This window comes from Hevea brasiliensis, chromosome 9 (genome assembly GCF_030052815.1).
Source record: "Hevea brasiliensis isolate MT/VB/25A 57/8 chromosome 9, ASM3005281v1, whole genome shotgun sequence".
Lineage (NCBI taxonomy): Eukaryota > Viridiplantae > Streptophyta > Magnoliopsida > Malpighiales > Euphorbiaceae > Hevea > Hevea brasiliensis.
In genome coordinates this window covers 89,020,574-89,043,882 of record NC_079501.1, presented here as the reverse complement: position 1 = coordinate 89,043,882, position 23,309 = coordinate 89,020,574, and the positions used below count along the sequence as shown (strand labels likewise).

The 23,309-nt window shown below is 34.4% G+C and overlaps 1 protein-coding gene across 2 annotated transcripts; it reads right to left on the bottom strand.

Annotated features, from left to right (window-relative positions):
* Positions 1-370: 370 nt before the first annotated feature.
* LOC110662430 (uncharacterized) lies at positions 371-22,416 on the bottom strand. 2 transcript variants are annotated; one of them, XM_058153912.1, is made up of 14 exons: positions 21,912-22,416; positions 20,916-20,990; positions 20,715-20,822; positions 19,963-19,995; positions 19,758-19,847; positions 18,466-18,588; positions 16,773-16,916; positions 15,075-15,488; positions 14,306-14,440; positions 13,318-13,536; positions 12,904-13,176; positions 12,369-12,506; positions 11,544-11,846; positions 371-789 (listed from the first exon to the last, which is right to left on the bottom strand). In XM_058153912.1, the coding sequence occupies exons 1-14, from the start codon at positions 22,104-22,106 to the stop codon at positions 568-570; spliced, it is 2,472 nt and encodes an 823-aa protein (XP_058009895.1). In that variant the 5' UTR covers positions 22,107-22,416; the 3' UTR covers positions 371-567. The 2 variants fall into 2 exon arrangements, with proteins under 2 accessions (XP_058009895.1, XP_058009896.1); XM_058153913.1 differs by lacking the exon at positions 15,075-15,488.
* Positions 22,417-23,309: the final 893 nt, after the last annotated feature.

The window sequence follows — 23,309 nt, the reverse complement described above, 5'->3', positions numbered from 1 at the left end:
TCTACTGACTTGTAAACTATTTTACAAATAAAATTATCTCACTAATGATTGCTAGTAAAGAAAAAACAGAAAAAGGGGAGGGCGTAGTTAGAAGCGTTTTATACATTCTATTTTCCTTTTTTTTAAGAAACAAATAATAAGATTTTTTTAATTTTTGTAAAATAGTTGATAGGTTAACAAGTTAAACTAGAAATCTTTAATTTTTAATTACAGTGACTTTTGTGAAATCAAATTAAAATTCAGTGTATTTTATGAAAGAAATTATAATTCAATAACTTTTATGAAAACACAAATAAAGTTGAGTAATTGCGTGTGATATTTACTCATTATATAAACTAAAGTTAAAAACAACAAAAACAGGCTGAGTATCTTAAGACACGAAGGCTAATTTCTTCATCTATTACCGAAAGAGTTATGAGCCATTAACAAATTCTACAACATGAAGGTGACTAAAACATGGGCTACAGATTGGGAGATTCGTGTACATATTTAAAGTGTGAGGTCTTTGTACAAGATAATGTTTGAAAAGGATAATAGTAACAAACAAGCTTGAATTGGCAACATATTTCAACTTACAGAAGGTCTTCTGCTCATGGAAGTTGATGAGTTAAACATTTCCTCACCAAGCTCCTTTATTTTGTTCAATAGAAGCATTTGCTCAGTCTCAAGCTGTTCCATGTAGTCTTCTTGCGAATCCTCTAACCCTTCCATCTCACTCAAAACTGTTGAAAGTCCTTCAAGATCACGATCCCCAATCAAAGATTGAAATTTCTTCACCATCTCTCTCATCTGATCAAATTCATACATAAAAACTGTAAAATTTGTTCATATGATCAATATTATAGCAAATAAATTATCATACGCCAAGACGAATCTCATATAAAGTGAATAATGAAATTTTCTTTTCCTCTCAATGAAATTATGTGGATCAAATTCAAAATACATGGAATTATATCATTTGAAAAAGATAACCAATTTGTACAATATATTGCTATGCCCATTAAACAAAGAAAAGTTAATCGGCATGGCGAAAAGAAGTAAAAAAGAACAAGAATAAAATATTCAACAGAAAAATGTACACCATTGTATAGTTCATTGACAAACCATAAAAGAAAAGAATAAAGAAAGAAATAATTAAATGATTAATCACTTTCTAGGATTACATTTGATCCAAAAACATTCTCAGAGTTTTGCATTACATTAGAGACTATGAAGCATTTCAAAATCATCACAAAGCTTTGTTGAGATTATCCCGTGCTACTGTATTCTCGTAAGTCTAATAGAAGAGTGATGCTTGAGTTGGTTTAGGATTAGTTTCCTAAACTTTCTCTTCTTGTAACATGTATATATATATATGTGTGTGTGTGTGTGTGTGTGTGTGTGCTTGAATGAAATATAACACAATTTCTCCTCCCAAATCTCTTTCTTTTCTCCTTCGTTTCTATTTTATATGGTGTCAAAGCCAGATAAAAGCCTTGACCTATTCTTCCTTCAGAGTTTTTCCCCTATTTTTTGTTAAAAATGACACTGCCATTCCTATACACCTTTTCTGGAGGGAGGTTGACTAGACCACCAATCTAGGACAAAACTAGAGCTACTAATGAATCCGCTCCTAAAATCCAGTAGCTAGAATCCTTGCCGTTAGCCTCCACACACCACCATATTATCATAGGACTTAGTACATGTGCCGGTGCGTGACAGATATTCCAGCCACCTTTCTTGCCAGAGTCAACGCCAATCAACTCGTCCTTGACCAATGAGTCTTCTCAACTACAAAACAGTTCTGAGTCTCCTTGGACTCTCAACTCTAAAGGCAAAAGCTTCTATTTCCACATTGTTTCAGACCTATTTCATTCAAACAATTCTTTTTAAGTGTAATTTTCAGTAACACTCTTAACATGACTAAAAAGAGCAGCTCCTCCAATACAGGCGACTCTAAGACAATTTTCTCTCCTTTTTCTAAGTCTCTAACAATTACTATCGTTAACTGCAAGGTAATAATAATTATATATCATGGTCAATCTCAGTAGAATTGTCGTTTATGGGAAAAGGCTATGATGATCATCTAGTTAAGAATGCTAGTGAAATTGTTACAATTAATAGAACTATTTGGAACAAAATTGATGCACAGGTTATGTAGTCGTTTATGGCATTCTTTGGACCCTAAATTACTCACCTTATTTCAATCTTGTAAAACATGTTATAAGGTTTGGACTAAGGCTAAGACTTTATACACTAATGACCTACAACGTATATATAAAGTCGTCTCAATATTATCCATCTCCAACAAAATCAACAAGATATGGCTAATTATTTAGGGCAAATAAAACACTGAAAGATGAGTTCAATTCTCTTATGCCATTCTCTGATAGCGTTACTGCACAAGAACAGCAGTGAGACAAGTTTTTTATGGTCTTGACTTTGATAGGACTTCGATCAGTCTGTACGGGATCAAATCTTAATGGATTTTATTATTCGTTCTTTAGAAGATGTCTTTGTTCGATTATTGTGCATTTCTTTATGTGCATCTGAAACAAATGAAATTGAAACATTTATGTTAGCTGTGCAAATTGGAAATCAGTAAGGACAGGGCAGTTTCCGAAAAGTGAAATGAAAAGGCTCTAAATTGCATTATACCTGTTATGGAAAGTCAATCACTATATTATTTCTCTATATATTCTGTATTCTGTATTCCTATTTAGGATTTCTTATTTAGGATTTATTCTTAATTAGTAGAACACAATTATAGGAATCAATTGTATATATATACCAATGTACAGATTAATTGAAATCATGGAGAATCATCTCTTTCTACATGGTATCAGAGCAGGTCATCAATCTAGGGTGATTATTTGTTCTCACTACCTAGCTCAGGAGAGACCTTGGCTGCCGACCGGCCGTTTCGACCCCGATCAACATCGCCGGCATTGCCTCAACCCCCTCATTCCACCACTGTGTACACCATTAAAGGACTTCTGAGGTTTGGCTCTCAAATCCTATTTCGGTATTTGCTTGATTTGTAATTTTGGGTTATTTTGTTGCTATAAGCACTTTGGATTAGCGTTTCGGTTAGTTTTCTTTGTCTCAACAAATGGCAGACAATAAGAATGTTATTTCTGATGTGATTCTGATGATGACTAAGATCACGGAACACAAACTTAATGGTTCGAATTACCTGGAGTGGAGTAAGACTGTTAGGGTCTATTTGTGTAGCATTGATAATGATGATCACCTTACTAAAGATCTACCCACTGATGATACACAACAAACTTGGCTAAGGGAGGATGCTCAATTGTTTTTGCAGCTTCAGAACTCGATTCATAGTGAGGTAATTAGTTTAATTAATCACTGTGAATTTGCTAAGGAATTGATGAATTACTTAGATTTTCTGTATTCTGGTAAAGGGAATATCTCCCGTATTTATGATGTTTGTAAGGCATTCTACCGTGCTGAGAAAGAGGATAAGTCTTTCACGGCTTATTTTATGGATTTTAAACGGGTATATGAGGAACTTAATGTATTGTTGCCTTTTAGTCCTGATGTGAAAGTTCAAAGAGCCCAACGAACAATCGGTATTATGAGTTTTCTTGCAGGCCTTCCTTCAGAGTATGAGACTGCTAAATCTCATATTCTCTCCAGTTCTGAGATTTCCTCTTTTGCATGAAACGTTCACACGGGTCCTTCGTACAGAGAGTACTCAATCTTCACAGCCTGCCAGTAGTGCTCTTATTAGCCGTAATCCAAATGGACAACAGGGTAATAGAAGAGGAAGTAGAGGAGGAATTACAGGCAACAGAAGTAATCAGCGTAATGGAGAGGCTAGTTTTAATCAGGACTCAAGAGGAGTCATTTGTTATTATTGCCATGAGCCTGGCCATACAAAATATAATTGTCTACAACTTCAGAGAAAAAATCAGCAATCACAAATGACAAATATGGCAGCAGAGAATTCTACAGTATCTTCCTCTGAGAAAACTATTTTGGTATCTGCAGAGGATTTTGCACAATTTTCCCAGTATCAGGCATTTCTAAAGCCTACCAGTTCCCCTGTCACTGCGATCGCTGAGTCAGGTAAATCCACTATATGCCTTGTGTCTTCCTCATCCAAATGGGTTATTGATTCTGGTGCAACAGATCATATGACATGTAATTCTAGTCTTCTATCTGCTTTTCAGTCTAATCTCACTTCCTCTACTGTTACTTTAGCTGATGGTTCTACTTCTTGTGTCAAGGGTTCTAAAACTGCGAACTCGACTTCGTCAATTTCTTTATCTTCTGTTTTGTGTCTACCAAAATTCTCTTTTAATCTACTTTCTATTAGTAAACTTACTCATACCTTAAATTGTTCTGTTTCCTTTTTTCCTGACCAGTGTTTATTTCAGGATCTTACGCCGAAGCAGATTATTGGTAGAGGACGCGAGTCAGGTGGTCTCTACATTCTAGAAAATCATGTACCGCGGTCGCTTGTTTGTTCCAGTACCTTAACACCTCTTGAAGCTCATTGTAGATTGGGTCATCCTTCTTTGTTTACCATGAAGAAGCTGTGTCCTCAATTTTAGTCTTTATCAGTACTAGAATGTGAGTCGTGTCAGTTTGCAAAACATCATCGTTTGCCTTCTTTGTCTAGAGTCAATAAATGGGCTTCATCCCCTTTTGAGTTAGTTCATTCTGATATTTGGGGTCCTTGTTCTGTTACTTCTAAAACTGGATTTCGTTATTTTGTTACTTTTATTGATAATTACTCTCGTGTTACCTGGTTATATTTAATAAAGAATCGTTCTGAGTTGTTTTTCTATCTTTTGTGCCTTTTGTAATGAAATCAAAACTCAATTTAATATTTCTGTGCGCATATTAAGAAGTGACAATGCCAAGGAATACTTTTCAGCACAATTTCAGTCTTATATGACACAAAATGGCATTTTTCATCAGTCTTTCTGTGTGGATACCCCATCCCAAAATGGCGTAGCCGAAAGAAAAAATCGACATCTTCTTGAGGTAACTCGTGCTCTTCTTTTTCAGATGAAAGTTCCTAAACACTTTTGGGCGGATGCAGTTTCTACGGCATGTTTTTTTATCAATCGTATGCCGTCTTCTGTCCTTAATAGGGATATTCCTTATACTGTTTTGTTTCCTACAAAATCTTTGTTCCCTATTGAACCCCGTATTTTTTGTTGTACCTGTTTTGTGCATGATGTTCGTCCACAGGTTACTAAATTGGATCCAAAATCTCTCAAATGTGTCTTCCTTGGGTACTCCCGGCTCCAAAAAGGGTACCGTTATTTCTCTCATACTCTTAATCGTTATCTTGTTTCAGCAGATGTCACATTTTTTTAGTCCACTCCATTTTTTTCTCAATCATCTGTGTATGAGAGTCAGGGGGAGGAGGATGATCTCTTAATATATACTGTCCAACCAATGTCTAGTCCTCTCCCATAGACTGTTCCTTCTGTCTCTAGACCTACTCGACCTCCCATTGTTCATGTTTATTCCAGGAGATTGGAGATTCCTGACTCAGATCCTCCACTAGCTACTTCATTAGGAGATCCTGTACCTCATACTGATCATGATTCTGATCTAGACTTACCCATTGCTCTTCGTAAAGGTAAACGTTCATGTACTTACCCTATCTCTTCTTTTGTTTCTTATAATCAATTGTCTTCTTGTTCTCGATGTTTTGTTACTTCTTTAGACTCTGTTCCTATCCCTAATCATTAGTGAGGCCTTTGTCTCATCCCGTGGTGTGATGCTATGAAAGAGGAAATGGAGGCTTTAGATGCTAATGGTACATGGGAACTGTTGCCTTTGCCCACTGGTAAGAGAGCTATTGGTTGCAAATGGGTATTTATAGTAAAGGTAAATCCTAATGGTTCTGTGGCTAGGTTAAAAGCACGCCTTGTAGCAAAAGAATATGCTCAGACATATGGGGTTGATTACTCTGACACTTTTTCTCCTGTAGCTAAACTTACTTCTATTCGCTTGTTTATCTCTTTAGTAGCTACATATGATTGGCCCCTGCATCAATTGGATATCAAGAATGCTTTCCTTCATGGTGATCTTCAGGAGGAGGTGTATATGAAGCAACCACCTGGGTTTGTTGCTCAGGGGGAGTTGGGTAAAGTTTGTAGGCTTCGAAAGTCTCTTTATGGCTTGAAATAAAGTCCTAGGGCATGGTTTGGGAGATTCAGTGAAGTAGTACAGGAATTTGGTATGCAAAAGAGTAAGTGTGATCACTCAGTATTTTATAGGCAATCTGAGGCTGGTCTAATTCTCCTGGTAGTCTATGTGAATGACATTGTCATCACTGGGAGTGACTCTGCAGGTATTTCATCTCTCAAAACCTTCCTCCAAACCTAGTTTCAGACCAAAGACTTGGGATTGTTAAAGTATTTCTTGGGTATCGAAGTTATGAGAAGTAAGAAGGGTATTTTCTTATCTCAAAGAAAATATGTCCTCGATCTATTGATAGAGACAGGAAAATTAGGTGCTAAGCCTTGTAGCGCACCAATGACTCCAACTTTACAACTGTTAGCAGGGGATAGTGAGTTGTTTGAAGATCCAGAGAGATACAGGAGATTGGTAGGAAAATTGAACTACCTTACAGTCACCCGTCCTGACATTGCTGATGCCGTTAGTGTGGTAAGTCAGTTTATGTCTTCCCCAACTGTTGCTCATTGGGAAGCCTTGGAACAAATCTTGTGTTATCTGAAGGGCGCTCCAGGAAGAGGTTTGCTATATGGTAATCATAGGCATTTGAATATTGAATGTTTTTCAGATGTCGACTGGGCTAGATCTAAGGTTGACAGGAGGTCAACTACTAGATATTGCGTTTTTGTTGGAGGAAATTTGGTGTCTTGGAGAAGCAAGAAGCAGAGTGTAGTTTCTCGATCTAGTGCTGAATCCGAATACATATCCATGGCATAATCAGTATGTGAGGTAATGTAGATGCTTCAATTACTAGATGAGACAGGTTTTAAGACCTCCCTGCCTGCGAAATTGTGGTGTGATAATCAAGCTGCTCTCCATGTTGCTTCTAATCTGGCGTTTCATGAGCAGACCAAACATATTGAGATTGATTGTCACTTTATTCGTGAAAAGATTCAACAATAGATCATCTCAACAGGACACATCAAAACTGGAGAGCAGTTAGGAGATATTTTCACAAAAGCTCTAAATGGAGCTAGGATTGTCTACATTTGTAACAAGTTGGGCATGATTAACATCTATGCTCCAACTTGAGGGGGAGTGTTATGGAAAGTCAATCACTATATTATTTCTCTGTATATTCTGTATTCCTATTTAGGATTTCTTATTTAGGATTTATTCCTAATTAATAGAACACAATTATAGGAATCAATTGTATATATATACCCATGTACAAATTAATTGAAATCATGGAGAATCATCTCTTTCTACAATACCTATTGTGACAAAAGTGGCCACACTTACGAAATATGTTGGGCATTGCACGGCTTTAAATCCCATTATACCTATTGTGACAAAAGTGGCCACACTTGAGACACTTATTAGGCATTACATGGTCAACTACCACACATCAATCAATCCAACACAAGCTGACCCACAACTCACGTGGCTCAAACCCATGGTGATGAATTCCATTGTCTTAACTGGAGTTGACTACAATGAGTACTTATAGTATCAAACTACTAAACAACAATCATCCTCATCTGGCACTTCTCATTCTGGTAATTCCTTTACTTATCTAACCAAGTCTACACCCATTGGCCGATGGATATTAGACTCTGATGCATCTTATCATATCTCTAGTAATAAACCTTTTCTCTAACCTTAGTTCCCCTTCAATTCCCTTTAGAATTATATTTGGCAATGGCACATAGACATAGGTTAAAGGAATAAGAGAAGTTCGACCTATTTCTTCTGTTTCTTTAAATTCAATTTTATTTGCACATGAATGTCCACAAGCAAATTAACTAAAAATCTTGATTGCTTTGTCACTTTTTTGGCTGACTATTATTGTGCAAGATCGGGGTACGGGGAAGACGATTGGAATAGGACTATATCATCTATCTACCTCAAGATCACTAGTTGCTTTCACTTCAGTTGCATCTGCCGATCTTCTCCACAGTCATCTAGGTCATCCAAGTCTTATAAAACTTTAAAAAATAGTAACTATTCTTTCTACATTGTCTTTTTTAGAATATGAGTCATGTCAACTTGGGAAACAAACTCGAGCTTCGTTTCACGAGTCAATAATAGGGCTACCCTATGTTTGATATTATTCACTTAGACATATGAGGACCAAGTCGTGTCAATTCAACTTTAAGATTTTATTATTTTGTTACTTTCGTTGATGATTATTCTCATTGAACTTGGGTATTTTTAATAAAAAAATCATTCTGAATTGTTCCTTACTTTTCAAAAAATGTGTTGAAATCCGTAATAAATTTGGTGCTACAATTAAGGTATTACCCAATGATAATGAAAAAGAATAGTTATATTCTCCCTTCACCAATTTCATGTCTTCTCAGGGAATCACGCATCAAACCTCTTATCCATATACTCCATAGCGAAATGGAGTTGTTGAATGAAAAAATCAGCATTTTATTGAAACTGCCCGTACCTCACTTATACACCATCATGTTCCCCTTCGTTTTTGGGGAGATGTTCTTCTTACTGCTTGTTATTTAATTAACCAAATGCCTTTCTCTGTGTTGCAGCATCAAAGTCCTCACTCAATTTTATTTTCAAATCAAGATTCCCATCATTTGTCATTGCATTTCTTTGGATGTACTTGTTTTGTCCATAATCACACTCCTAGAAAATATAAGCTCCAACCTAAATCTGTTAAGTGCGTCTTTCTCAAATACTCTCACTTTCAAAAAGGTTACAAATGCTATGATCCAACAATAAATAAATATTTTATTTCAACAACATATAATCTTTTTTTGAAATATCCTTATATTTCTGAAGATGCATTTCTGAAGTTTTACTTGTTCCTCTTTTTTCCCCATCACAAGTCAATATTCCTAGTCTTCATCCTCTCCAAGTCTACTCCTGTCGTCCTCATCCTTCTGTTAACACAAATAATCCTTCTCTTCATGATATAGGTACATTAACTGCTCCTGATGACTCATGACCTGTTCCTCCGTCACCTACTCCAATCATGCCTTCAGTAGATACAACATCTCCTCCCATTGCCCTCCACAAAGGTATTCGTTCCTCTTGAAACCCACATCCCATTTATAATTTTTTTGAGTTATCATCGTTTATCACTATCCTATTATGCCTTTATTTCTACCTTGTCTAATATTTCCATACCCATGACTACTAGAGAAGCATTGAAACATCCAGGATAGCGAAGTGCAATGATAGAGGAAATGACTGCTCTTCACAATAATGGTACTTGGGAGTTGGTTCCATTGCCACAGGGTAAATCTGTTGTTAGATGTCGCTGGATTTATACTATAAAGGTAGGTCTTGATGGGAAGATTGATAACTTGAAGGCTCATTTAGTTGCCAAAGGCTACACTCAAATTTATGGGATTGATTATGGTGACACCTTCCCTCCAATAGCTAAATTGCATCAATCCATCTACTTATCTCTTTGGCAGCAATGCATCACTCGAATATTAAGAATGCCTTTTTGCATAGGGAACTCGCTGAGGAGATTTATATGGAGCAACCACTAGGATTTGTTGCTCAGGGGGAGTCCAGCCTCGTATGTCGTCTAGGATGTGCATTATATGGTCTAAAACAATCTCCAAGGGCATTGTTTGGTCGATTCAGTATTATAGTCTAACAGTTTGGAATGACTCGGAGAGGAGCAGATCATTCAGTGCTTTTTGGCCATTATTATCATAGTAAATGCATTTATCAGGTAGTTTATTTTGATGACATTGTCATAACAGAAAATGACCATGATGAGATTGTTCGTCTCAAACAACATTTGTTCAGTCACTTTCAAACTAAAGATTTGGGAAAACTAAAATATTTTTTAGGAATTGAGGTGACATAATCCACAAAGGCTATTGTCATTTCCCAAAGAAAATATGATTTGGACATACTTCAAGACACTGGCATGATAGACTATTAACCTGTAGACACTCCTATAGATCCAAATGTCAAACTTGTTCCACGACTGGGGGAGCCATTGGAAAATCCTGGCAGATATCGAAGGATAGTTGGTAAGCTGAATTATCTTACTATTACATGACTAGATATCTCATTTGTCGTTAGTGTGGTAAGCCAGTTTCTCCAGGCTCCAAGCAGTGATCACTAGAATGCAGTAATTCGCATTCTCAAGTATATTAAAGGATCTCCTAGACAAGGTCTATTGTATAAAGACAAGGGCCATTCACAAGTTGTTGAGTACTCTGATGCGAATTGAGCAGGTTCTCTTGTAAATAGGTGATATAATTCAGGATACTGTGTTATGATTGGAGGGAATCTAATATCCTAAAAAAGTAAAAAGCAAGACGTAGTCGCAAGATCAAATGTAGAAACAGAATATAGAGCTATGTCCCTAGCAACTTGTGAGTTTATCTGGTTAAAACAACTTCTCCAAGAATTAAGGTGTGGGGAGGTTAAACAAATAAAACTAATATGTGACAATCAAGCTGCCCTTCGTATCACCTCAAATCCAATCTTTCATGAAAGAACAAAACATATAGAGATAGATTGTCATTTTGTTAGAGAGAAGATCAAATCAGGGTGTATTGCTACCAGTTTTATCAATTCGAATGATCAGTTAGCAGATGTCTCCACTAAGGGCCTGTTTGGCATTGCTGTTGAGAAAATCACTTTTTTAAATATACTAGTTAGAGAGTGTTAAAAAATAATTAAAAATTAAATTTAATCAATTTTAGTCATAAGAACACTAAAATAACAAAATAAATTTTTTCAAACTATTTTTCTCAACAGCATATAAAATGGTGCTTTTATTCAAAAAAGCAGTTTTAGGCTCTGAAACTCAATGCCAAACAGGGCCTAAGTCTCTTAGATGTTCCCGAATTGAATATATTTGTAACAAGTTTGGAGCATATGACATGTATGCTCCAACTTGAGGGGCAGTGTTGAGATTATCCCATGCTACTCTATTCTCCTAAGTCCAATAGGAGAGCAGTGTTTGAGTTGATTTAGGATAAGTTTTCTTAACCTTTCTATATATATGTATGTGTGACCAGGGTATACCAATTTTGCTAATTCGAATGATCAGTTAGCAGATGTCTTCACTACGTCTCTTAGATGTTCTCGGATTGTATATATTTGTAATAAGTTTGGAGCATATGACATGTACGCTCCAGCTTGAGGAGTGTTGAGATTATCCCGTGCTACTTTATTCTCCTAAGTCTAATAAGAGAGAAATGTTTGAGTTGGTTTAGGATTAGTTTTCTTAACCTTTCTATATATATGGGCGTGTGCAGCTTGAATGAAATATAATAGAATTTCTCCTCCCAAATCTCTCTCTTTTCTCCTTCCTTACTATTTTATAGCTTAAAGAAACGCAAGGCCATAAATGTCAGTTGAAAACGAAAATAAAAAATATATATATATAGTATTCTCACCTGGCTAGAAAACTCGTGAGATTTTATTACAGATGTTTCAGAATCCAGACTGAGTCTCTTCTGTACTTCTGGAACTTTCCTAGTAATCTGAATATGGATCTCTCCCCTTTTCACTCCTTGGAGCGGTATCCACTTGTCAGACATCTGATTTGTTGGCAATCTCTGATATTCAACCACACAGTTGCCTATGCTTGATGTAGGCAGCAGAGCATTGTGGTCTTTCACATGCAACTCTAAGGGGCTGCCATCATCAGGGAAATCTAAGGTCTGATTCCACTGAGGATTTAATGTTTTGTAAGTAACCTGACAAGCATGATACAGCAGGTCAATAAATGAAGGGTGCAAGATCCAATAATAATGGCAAAAAGGTATAAGGTAGATCATGTCTATATAATCACGGAGGAAAAATAATGGTTCTCTTTTGCAGGAGGTAAACAAATGTAGTGGTGCTATACACATAGATAAGGTAGATCATGTTCATATTAATACAAAGGATAGACAAATATTGGTCCTCTTTTGCAGGACATTAATTGCAAATATGGAATATTCCAGACTATATATGCTAATCATCACCCCAATATGATGATGCCTTGGACTGAAATCTCAATGCTATGGGATAGACTAGATCATAACAGGATCACCAACCAACCGAACAAAGGCAATGTCATATAAACTAGTTACCATTTCTTTTCTACAATAAGAACATTGCTATTGTTTCAAAAAAAAAAAAATCACAATACAACTATTGTCTGTTTATAAACACGAGGATCTGAAAATTCTAGCAAGGAATATCATTATTTAAATTATGAAAGTGATGTTCTAAACCTTTGTTCTCTTCTTCAAGTTCCCATATTGCACCCTCACATATGGATCACTTGTCCCTCTGAGATCAGCAGCTACAAGGTCCCTAGCTTCAATAACAACAAGTTCAATCCAACCGTTGTCTGAGCCTGTAGTGGAACCCTAAAAGTGTCCAAGATAAAAGAAATGAAATAACTAATATGTTAGAGTAGGCATTACCGAGCTGAAAGATCATTAGCTACCAATATATTGGAAATAACCAAGCTGTAACAAGCTAAGATTTCATTTGATGAACAAGATGGCTCTGAACAAACCTAACATTGAAGCCTAATAACAACTGGGCATGCTGGACGGGTCAGCCCAAAGTCAGTTCACCCATATTACACACAAGACCATGTTAACAAATTCATGCATTTGGGCATGTGCTTTTAGTCTTCCATAAATTATTTGGCTCAGTTAAGTCCACCTAAATTTTTAATGCCAAGAATAGGGTTTTTCTCCTTGTGTGCATTTCCCTAAACTACTGAAAATGCCCTATTTCAAGCTAATAAATGCATACCTTTGAGCCATCACAACCATCAGCTCTCACTGCTTCTATTTGAAGCCTCAATTCTCCTGAATTCACATTTTCAAGCGGAACCCACACATCCCTGATTGAACCCTCAACCAGTCCTTCCATATTTACTTGTGCACTACCAATGTTATCATCTCCAAAGATTTCTTCACTAAAGCATTTAATCTTAAGGTATTCACCCCCTCCAATCTCATCAACTTCAAACTTCTGATTCCAGATAGGATTAGGAGCATAAGCACTCCTTGTTCTATGGAAAACCTGAGAAGAAGAATTGCAGCATTTTCCGAGTCATAAATAATCTCAACAAGTACTTACATTCACATAGCTAAGATTTCAGTATTTGCAAATTAAACCTCAGTCTAGTATTCCACATCATTCTATGGAGACAGAGAAACCAACCTTCCCATACTGCAGTTTAACATATGGGCCACACTTTCCAGATCTTTCTTTTGTGGTAAGATCCTTTCCCTCCACGACAATTACATTAATCTTTCTTCCTGTTCTTGAAATAGTATTTGATAATCCATCCATTGACTGCCAAGAGCTAACATGGAACTTGTTGAAGCTACGCGAACCATCAGAGAATTGCCATTCTTTCAACACAAGCTTGACTGACAACTGCAAAATGCAAATAAACAAATGAAGTACCTTGGTATAAGTGCATCTGCTAGTGAAAAAATCATAATGAGTTTATTTAGAGTCTAACTTACTAAAAAAACAAAGAGTAATAAGCATGATAGAATTGTATTTAAAATTTGACATTTGAAATTGACTAAAGGCCAAAAGGCTGTATGAGACCCATGAAAAATTATGAAGGAAGCACATAATAATCTAGTCATCCAATTTCATTTAACGGCATGACAGCAACTAGCATTTCATTCACCTATATTTAAAATTGGTAATTAGGGGGAAGAAAAAAGAAAGCAATAAATTTATAACAGATGCAACAACTACAATATGGCCTCATGTTAATCCAGGCTCCAACATTCACAATGGTGGCTAGAAAGTAAGAAATATCAGTATCAATTACTGTTCAGCCAAGAACGAAATTGTGTTTATTTAAAGTAGTGATAGATGGTCTAAGACCTGAAATGTTGTTCTTAACCATTAATGATCTCAAATAACTTTTATGATTCATGATAAGTAGACATCTTTTACAAATAATTTCCAAAATACACCGTCCTTAGAATAATTATCTTTCCTGAATCCTGACCCCAAGAAAGCTATCACAAGCTTGCTGTAGTTATTTTACGTGAACAAGTAAAATATATGACTTTTATTTTGAAAGACAAGACAAAGCATCAGTAAATAGTTCTATCAGTGAGGAAGTAACTTAAAAAAAAATATTCAGAATTTACATGGTGTACCTCCCCTGAATTAAGCCTACCTCCCCTGAATTAAGCCCCTCAAATGGAACAGCCACCTCTACTTCTTCTCCACAAAACTCAACATGCTCAGCAATTACCCCTGAGTTGGGTCCTACAGCCCAAAACATTGTTGAATCATCCGCAACATACTTCATCTGCTAGCAAGCCAAAAATATTAAAATATTGATTAATTCTACAAACAATAAAAACAAATTGATAAGCATAAAATGCTTTCTGTAAATGAAAACAGGTATGTTTAGTTGAACAAAATTTTATTCAATTCTAGCTAATTGCACTATTGCAGTACTGATATAGATGTAGTGTTCTATTTCAGGATTTTAGTTGTGATTTTGTTTTCTGTAAAACTGAAAAGGAATTTACTTGTTTGAAAATGTCAAACATGTGTAATAGTTATTATATCATGGGATTTTTATTGAAAGGTTAATAAAGGAACCAATCAACTAAAAGCTTCTCATTTTCAATTGATATTTTAGTAAGAGATGCATGAATCTTATTGGCACTACTGAAGGGCGGAAAAGAGGGTCTTTCCATTAAATAGCACTAATTTTCAGTCTATAAAAAATTTTAATGCAAAACTTGTTTTGATGCATACAAAAGATACAAGCAAAAAACATCAACACACTTATACAGCACCAGAAACAATTATATGTCCTGAACAATGTTAAAATAAAAGGTAAAACATCCATAACAGATTGTTTTCATATTCTAGAAAAGCCATGACCTGTGGCTCTGTAATGTATGATAAAACTAGAATAATTTCTACGATACCTTTATCTCGCAACTTGCTAGATAGTCTAACTTCACACTGTTGGGGTTACAATTGTAAAGATGAAATCGAAGAATTCCAGTTTCTTCATGTAAAACCATATTAAATGTTGAATCCCATGTTGGATTTGAGCCTGATCTCACATCTGTTCTCCTTGTTAACTGTTCAAGTTCAACCTCCACAAAAGTTTGCAAATCTTTATCATCAAAATGCTCTTCTAAACTACCGTGCGCAGAATAATTTTGTTGCCTTCGGCTTCCTCTCAAGCTACTCTTAGAAATTTTACTAGCAGAAACGACTGTCACATGAATAACTCCACCAACAGCCTTTTTCCTTAAATCTACTGCTGGTAAAGAGTAACAACGGCGCCGAGGTTCAACCATTGTCTTAACTAAGGTCTCAGTAAGAATTTTGACCTGCATTTAACAGGGAAAAAAAATAATAATGAAACTATAGTGGCATAAGAAATAGCCTTCACAGGGATGCATGATGAGCTATGTTAGAATATAGTCTGTGGGAACAAGTACCACATCAGCAGTGTACAAGAAAATCAAAGGTCATATAAGTACCAGGCAAACCAAATTAAAAAGGTTTAGGTCAATTTTGGTGATGGGGAACACAAATTCAAACTCAGTTCAACCAGAGGCCTGCTTCTTTATTGATCCACACTATTGATCCCGAAATTTTCAACATGGTATTAGAGCGGTAAGGTCTAACAGCCATAGATCCAGGACCAGAAAGCATGGTAAGCTGAGCCATAGCAAGCCAAAATCATGAACTGAGCTAATCAAGCCAGACATAGGTAAATCCATAGGCTAGCCCAGTGACCTAGAAATTGAGGGCAGAGCCAAGAAGAGCAGACCCAAATTAGATGGGCCACCCCATGCAATGCCAAGTAACAACTAGTCATGTGAAGCTTGAGCTGAACCCAATTGCACTTGAGGGAGAATGTTAGAATATAGTTTATGGGAATAAGTCCCACATCGGTGATGTACAAGAAAATCAAAGGGCATATAAGTTCAAGGCAAACCAAACTAAAATAACTTGGCCATTTTGGTGATGAGGAGCCCAATTTCAAGCCTAGTTCAGTTGGAGGCCTACCTATTTATTGATCCACACTCTTGGACTTGTGATTCTCAATGAGATAAATCATTATTCAAAGGCATCATTCCCGCGTGAACAGATAAGTTCCATAAAAGGAGCTCCAGCAATATTTGATGAGGTATGCAATATTTTGATGAGAAATAGGTTGAGATAATGAATCAAACAAAAGATAAACGGCAAGGAGGGGGGGCAACTTGATGGGTAACCTTAAGTATGATAGTTTAGTTTTTCAATTTGAGTCAATAAATATGTTCATTTGCCATCATTCAAGGTTCACATTTACTTCCTTAAACATGTGAGTTATATATGGCTTTCTTCCATGCTCTTTTGAAATTAGAAATACATAGTTTAGTTTTATATCTATTACTCAGGAATTATTGCAAATCCAGCTAGACCCATCTCACGCCTCTTATCCTATCCATTTATACCAATTCTCTATTTTAATCTTCCCAACTGCTTTAATTGACCAAAACTGCTTGATTAGTTTTTCGAGGAGGCCAGAACAGAGGTAGGATTTCAAAAAAATGCAAAAAGACTAAGCATAATCTTCATCGAATTTCTGTCAATGTAAAAATATAATAAGATAAGAAACACACCAGCCAAGAAGATACACCAGGCAGTTCTGTGGCAGGTAGCGACTGGCTTCCACCACTTCCAAAGGCAACTCCTATTCTTACTTCTGGAGTTGAAACAAATGAGTATAAAATTGCTTTCCCATCCAAAGCAGGCACTATGAGAAGCTGCCAAACATAAATGAGCAACTCAAATTGCAACTAAGAAATACCTGTGCATCATGGAGTTAAATCCCACAGAAAATTTAAAATCCAGGAACAACATATCCAATCAACAAAAAATTAAGAGCAAAACATAATTGATAGTTCCTCTAAGCTTAGAGCTACATATAGAATCTTAAAAAACGAAAAGAAGATGCTCACTTCAATATAAAGAAGATTCAACCATTTCACATAAAAATAATGTTTTAGCAATTTGGTATCTATAATGAAGATGCTACTTCAAGGAAATTGGACTATAAAATTATTGGTCAATAGCATGAATGAGAAGTTTGCTTGATTAAGTTTTAGCTTAAAAGGTGAGGTCAAGAAGCAAATAATTGTTTCAAGGATCTTGATCAGAAGCCAGATTGTACCTACTGGACCCAAAAAGAGGGACAATCTCCGTATTCATCAAATCACATTTGCAAATTCTCCAAAATTCACCTTCTATAACATCTAGCATAATACCATCTCATGATACAAAATGTGAACAGCTATTATAATATGATTACATAACTCCAAATGAGTAATTCCACATTGAAAAACAATATTGAGAGGATATTGCTAATAGTTCATTGCATTGGCAAAACAATATGGAAAAGATAAAAAGATAGGCAACGATGAGGCACTTTATCTTCTTCAAACAAATAGTTAGAGAGGAAAGAGAGGGAGAGACCGGCATAAGGAATAATTTTATTAACTGTTACAAGATAAACAAAGCATAGTATATGTACATATATAGAGCATTTGGTTAGTTAGCTACTAAAAAAAAATTTAGCTTTCCACTAATTTGAAAGCAGAAAGAAGAAAAGCACTTTTTGTTTACATACAATAAAATTAATTGCTTCTTAGAGGAAGCAAAAAAGCATTAGAAGCAAAAATCACAAGATAGTGGTGTGTTCCAGAAAAGTAGCACCAAGCAAAAATCGTATTAATTGCTACCAGAGCCATGAAAATCATCACCAATTCAAACATTAATTGGGTAAAAAGTTGGATTATTTTTCCTTTGATAAAAAAGTAAAAGAAACATGTTTAAAAAACATGTTTTTTATTATTGCTTTGTTTTACAGAAAAAAAAAAAAAAAGCATGGAAAAGTAAATTTTAATTAGTAAAAGACAAAAAGTTGAACTAAATGGTACCCAAACTGATCACTGTTAGTCATCCTACTCCTACTGCTAGAATAGATTAAATCACAGAGTTGCACTGCCATTATTACGAACACAAACTTTCACTTTGAGTTTATTCCCATGTCAACTTAATTGCTTACAAAACAACTATTTCAAGCCCAACAATTAAGTAAAAGAGATAGAAAGAGATCAGTGCAGATAAGAGATGCAGCCCACTAATGGGTCCTACACATAAAAGAAACTCAATGATTCTGACTCATATTCATTTTTCAAAGTCTGGTTCTACCAAGAAAACTTCATAATCAAAATCATTAAGTCATCAAATGGTTACAATTAATAGAGAGAGAGAGAGAGAGAGAGAGAGAGGAGAGGGGACTATTTCACGTACATCACCCTTGATATGGAGGCTGTTAATAACAATCCGAGCAGTTCCCATTGGCTTGGCCAGCTTAGCCAGGAGCATAATGCTTATGTCATTCGTGTCCCAATCAAAACCAACATGCATAAACCGCTGTCAAAAGGCACAAGAAATGCTTAGTAAAGTCTTAGATATGTTTCCCTATCTGATAGCCAAAATAAATATAAGAGAATATAGTCCCATAACCATTTAATTTAGATTATTTTACAAAGAGTAGCAAATACTAACGATTGCCTAATTTAAAGGTGTTCCTAATACCTAAAGGAAATAAAGAAGTAGATGATGATGATGATGAGGGGCTATTGAGCAACAATTAAATAAAATGCCCCAATGACATCAAACAATAAACCCTGTTTTTTACTGAGTCCTTGTCTTACAAAGATTTTGGGTTCTTTCAGGACTTGTTATACTCTCATGACAAAGATGAACTGAAGGCAGATCAAGACATTACCGTGCACTTTAAAACATAGACACCACCCTCCCCTCCTCTTTTCCTCTCCCTCTTCCCCCCACCCGCCGCCACCCCCAAACCAAAAAAAAAAAAAAAAACCCGCACAATGGTAAAACCTTACCACAGATCTTCAAACAAGCTATTATTTGGTACTTGCATAAGCAAGCACTAAAAGAGAGGAAATAAAAATTTCTTCTAAGGCTTGAAATAGAAAGATTCTGCAAACTCCATATTTCCATGCTAGTGTATATTTTTCACTGGTTTAGTCATATTCCAAAATGATGTCTTGCTCAGTTGTTTTAAGTTCATCCACTAAGTAGTTCATGACATTTTTATTTTTTTGTAACTGGCAAGCCTTGTACAATGTGAAGTCTACTTAGAACTCATTGAGAACTTGCATTGTGAAGAAGATATAGCTCTTTCAATATTTCCATGTCCAGTCAAGCTCATGGTAAAGTACTTGCTTCAATAACAGAACAACATCACTAATTAATAATTTGTGGCATAGAAGTAGCAGAACATCACTGCCATCATACAAATATCTCAACTAGAGGATTCAAATACTACATCTTCATTGATCACTAAACACAGCAGAAAATACAGAATAGAACACTAAATTATGAGTAGAAACGTGAATCTGCATTTACATAAATAAATAGCAAACCAGTAGTGAATTTCATTGACAAATGTTGAACACTAAAGTAACAAAACTAAGCCAGAAAAAAAAAAGGTTTAACGTTAAAAAGTAATAAGTTAATATAACCCTAAAGAAGGCATAGTGCAAACGTTGAAACATAATTAAAAAACAAACCTGATCACCTAAAGTTGACCAACGAATTCCATGGAGACCCAAGGAAGGTGGGGATGAACCTAGTGAAAACTCCAGTAATTCAATTCTTTCCTACATCGAGTGTAGCATTTCCTCAGTAACACATATTAATGTTACATATAATTCATTAAAAGATACGTTTATATCATTCAACACCTGATTATGAAGTAAGAAGCATAAAACTTACTATAAACTTTGACTTACGCTGCTTTAGACGTTTCTGCACATGGAAAGGTTCAACTAATTAGTTTAATCCTACAAACTAAAAAACTGCAAACTCATGTTTAAGCAAGTGCACTTGCACCTGTTTGCAAGCATGTCCTAATGTGTGTGTCAGCATCCATCGGTTCATATTAAATAAAATGAGATTTCCCTTCTAAGGTTGGCTACAGTTTTGAAGATTATATGTTCCAGTATCACTTCCAAAACAACTTAAATAACAAACTGAAATGGAAGGTTCTTGATCTATATAAGAAGTGAAGCTTTAGAAAAATAATTAAAAAAAAATTATATAAGAATTAAGAAGTTTATACTTTTCTATAAATGTTCATATTATGCAGTGGTGGAGGTATAACCACAAGGAGGGTGACTTGGGAGCATTTGACTCCAAAGGAAATAAGATAAACAAAATATGTCTGATCAGAAACTGAAAACATATCTAAATTTGTAAATGTTCTGGATTTGGTTCTCCTACAAACCTATTCCCCTATAAAATCCTGAAATATTCAACCAAAGCCTCTTTGTCAATAACAAATAAGAAAAAGGGGACAAAAAGACCAATAAACAAAGCAACAAATCAGGTGAAACATATCAATCCACCCATCAACTTCAACTAAGTGTGCAGACACTGACAACCAAATAAACATCAAACAGAAGATGGAGTAAGATTTCAATACTGAATTATGCTGTAAGCTATTATATGATCCAAAGAATTCTGACCTCAACCATGGATGAAAACCTTATTGAAAGTTTTGGGTTTATGTAGTTGGGCCAAACTTCAATTAGCAGCTTGTTCAGCCACTCACAGTGTTCCAGTGGTGTTGCTGGCTGTATAAATGACTGAAGTTAAATAATAATCTCCAAAGAAGACATATTTCACATACACACAGTGTAAAACAAAGGTAAATAAAGAATAGGTACCGAGGTATTCAACACAACTCGCTTCCACTTTCTGTTCAAGTCTTCAACAAGTATTTGACGTTGATTACTGCAATACTGTAAAGTATAATAATATTTCCTCTGACCATATGTAAATCCTAAAATTTCACTCTTCAATATTCAGAAGACACAAAGTTGAAATGAGATCAGCAATAAACCAGTGGAGAATTGAACACTCCCTTAAAATCTCCAGCAAATAGCTTCCACCTTGAAACAGATTTTTTTTTTTTTTTAAAAAAAAATGGATTATGCCAAACCTTTGAGAATATATGATTACATTCACCATTATGGGAATCTCATACAAACTAATAATTAAGCATTTGGAACAGTTTCAGTAATCAAGAGGATAATGCAACTCATGAACGATTTATCCTCTGGAAGTTTCCTCCAGAAGTGAGAGATATTCATGTGCGACAGACAACTATATACATTTTGGAGCATTATGAAATTCACATAATTCACCAATATTGAACAATGTAATTAAGAAGCAAAGTACTGGAAATAATATACCAGCTAAGAAGAAATGATATGCCAATGAATTGAACAAATTTCTCAAAAGGAAAAAAAAATGATACTTCACCACATTATGTTTAGTTAAAAACAGAATCTTGCAACTGAATACAAAAGAAGAACAGCTAAGCTAAGTATTAACAAATTAAAAAGAGAAAAAGAAAATTATAAACATTAAGAATATATAAAGTAAAAGGAAAAAAAAATTCAAGCAAAAATCTGTTAGCAATAATTCTGAGCAGAAGGAAAAAGAAAAATATCAACTTTCAAATTCTCTCTCATTATATCCAAACTGTTCATGTCCAGCAATTACTTAAAAATAACCACAAAATCCGTATCTTTTAAAACGAAAATTAAAAAAAAAATTAAAACAACAAAGTGTTAATATCTAAGACTAGTTAGAGAACAGATAACAACAACAAACAAACAAGCAAGAGGAAGCTTAAAGAGTAATGGAGAAAGACTCGCCTGAATAGTCGCCCAAACAGCAAGAACAAGAGGGACCCAACTGGAGAGAGAGAAAACCCATCTCTCAATGCCCCAGCAAACCAAAACCAGGGGTATAAAAAAGGGTAAAAAAGGCTTCTCCACATAGAGATGATTGAAGAATTCCACAACCTCTTCAATATTGAAACTAGCTCTCCCCATTCTTCTTCTTACCATTCTTGGATCAGCAAAATAGCCACAACAATAAAAAAACAAATAACTAAAAATAATCCACCTTCACTCTCTTAATTATACTTCATATGTGATCCATGGTTCAATATATACACTTTCCTGGAAAGTTGGAAGAGAATTGAAACAGACAACAGAGACGTAATAACTAAATTACTAGTTAGAATCCGAAAAGGAAGTGAGAGGTTGAAGAAGGAAGGAAATAAAGGGAAACTGAATTACGAGAGTTTCCATTTTGGCAAGATAAGCGAAAAGTCTATGCAAGTCAAGGCTCAAGCAGACCAGAGGACGAAAGAAGATCAAATACCCATATAGTCTTTTTTTTTTTTTTTTTGGTTAAAAACAAAGATGGACTTTTGATTGAAGTCCAATTTCTTTATTCAATTTTCTGTTAGGAATTTTTGGACAAACTATTATTTAATATTTAAAATTTGATAAAACTTACCTTCCAGAATTTGAAAAAACAAAGTAATTTGCTTTCTTGAAATTTAATAAAATTTATAAATTTATTTACGTTATTATTAATTTTAATAAAAATAATTAAATATTATTAATTTTATTTTTAATTTAAAGATAATTTTATTTTATTGATAATTTAATTTTTTGAAATACGATTAAATTTATAAATTAGTTTATGTAGTTATTAAATTAAGTAATTTAATTTTTAATGTTTTAATAAAATTATAAATTAGTCTTTATCATTAAATTATAATTAATTTTTAATTAAATTTAATTAAAATATTAAAATATTTTTAATTTTATTTTTAATTTAAAGATAATTTAGTCGTTGAAATTTTATTTTAATAATAATTTACATCTATATTTATTTTTTTATGTATAATAATATAATATAATATATGAAAATATTATAAATTGATAAATATATATATATATAATTATTTATACATCATTAAATAATAATAATATAAATAAAATTTTATAAAATTATAAAGGCTTAGTTATAAATAGTCATAATATTTAAGGATTAATTTATAAAATATATGAATATTTTATAATTAACCAAAATTTTTAAAAATCTTAAAGTAATTAATTCATATTTAATAATTTAAATTTAAATTTTTTTAATTTAAAGGGATTCACATTTTAAAAATATAAAAATTAAATTATTAATAAAATAAAATAAAATTTAAGAGACTAAATTATTAAGAAAATAAAACATTATAGATTAAA

What these genes read in the sequence shown, in the direction of transcription:
- LOC110662430 (XM_058153912.1), bottom strand. Translation starts at nt 22,106, where the DNA reads ATGGTAAGAAGAAGAATGGGGAGAGCTAGTTTCAATATTGAAGAGGTT. An exon ending in AGGGGCTTAATTCAGGGGAG is followed by an intron (nt 13,537 to 14,305) that starts GTAGGCTTAATT and finishes TGCATTTTGCAG; the next exon opens with TTGTCAGTCAAGCTTGTGTT. An exon ending in TTAAACTGCAGTATGGGAAG is followed by an intron (nt 13,177 to 13,317) that starts GTTGGTTTCTCT and finishes TCTTCTTCTCAG; the next exon opens with GTTTTCCATAGAACAAGGAG.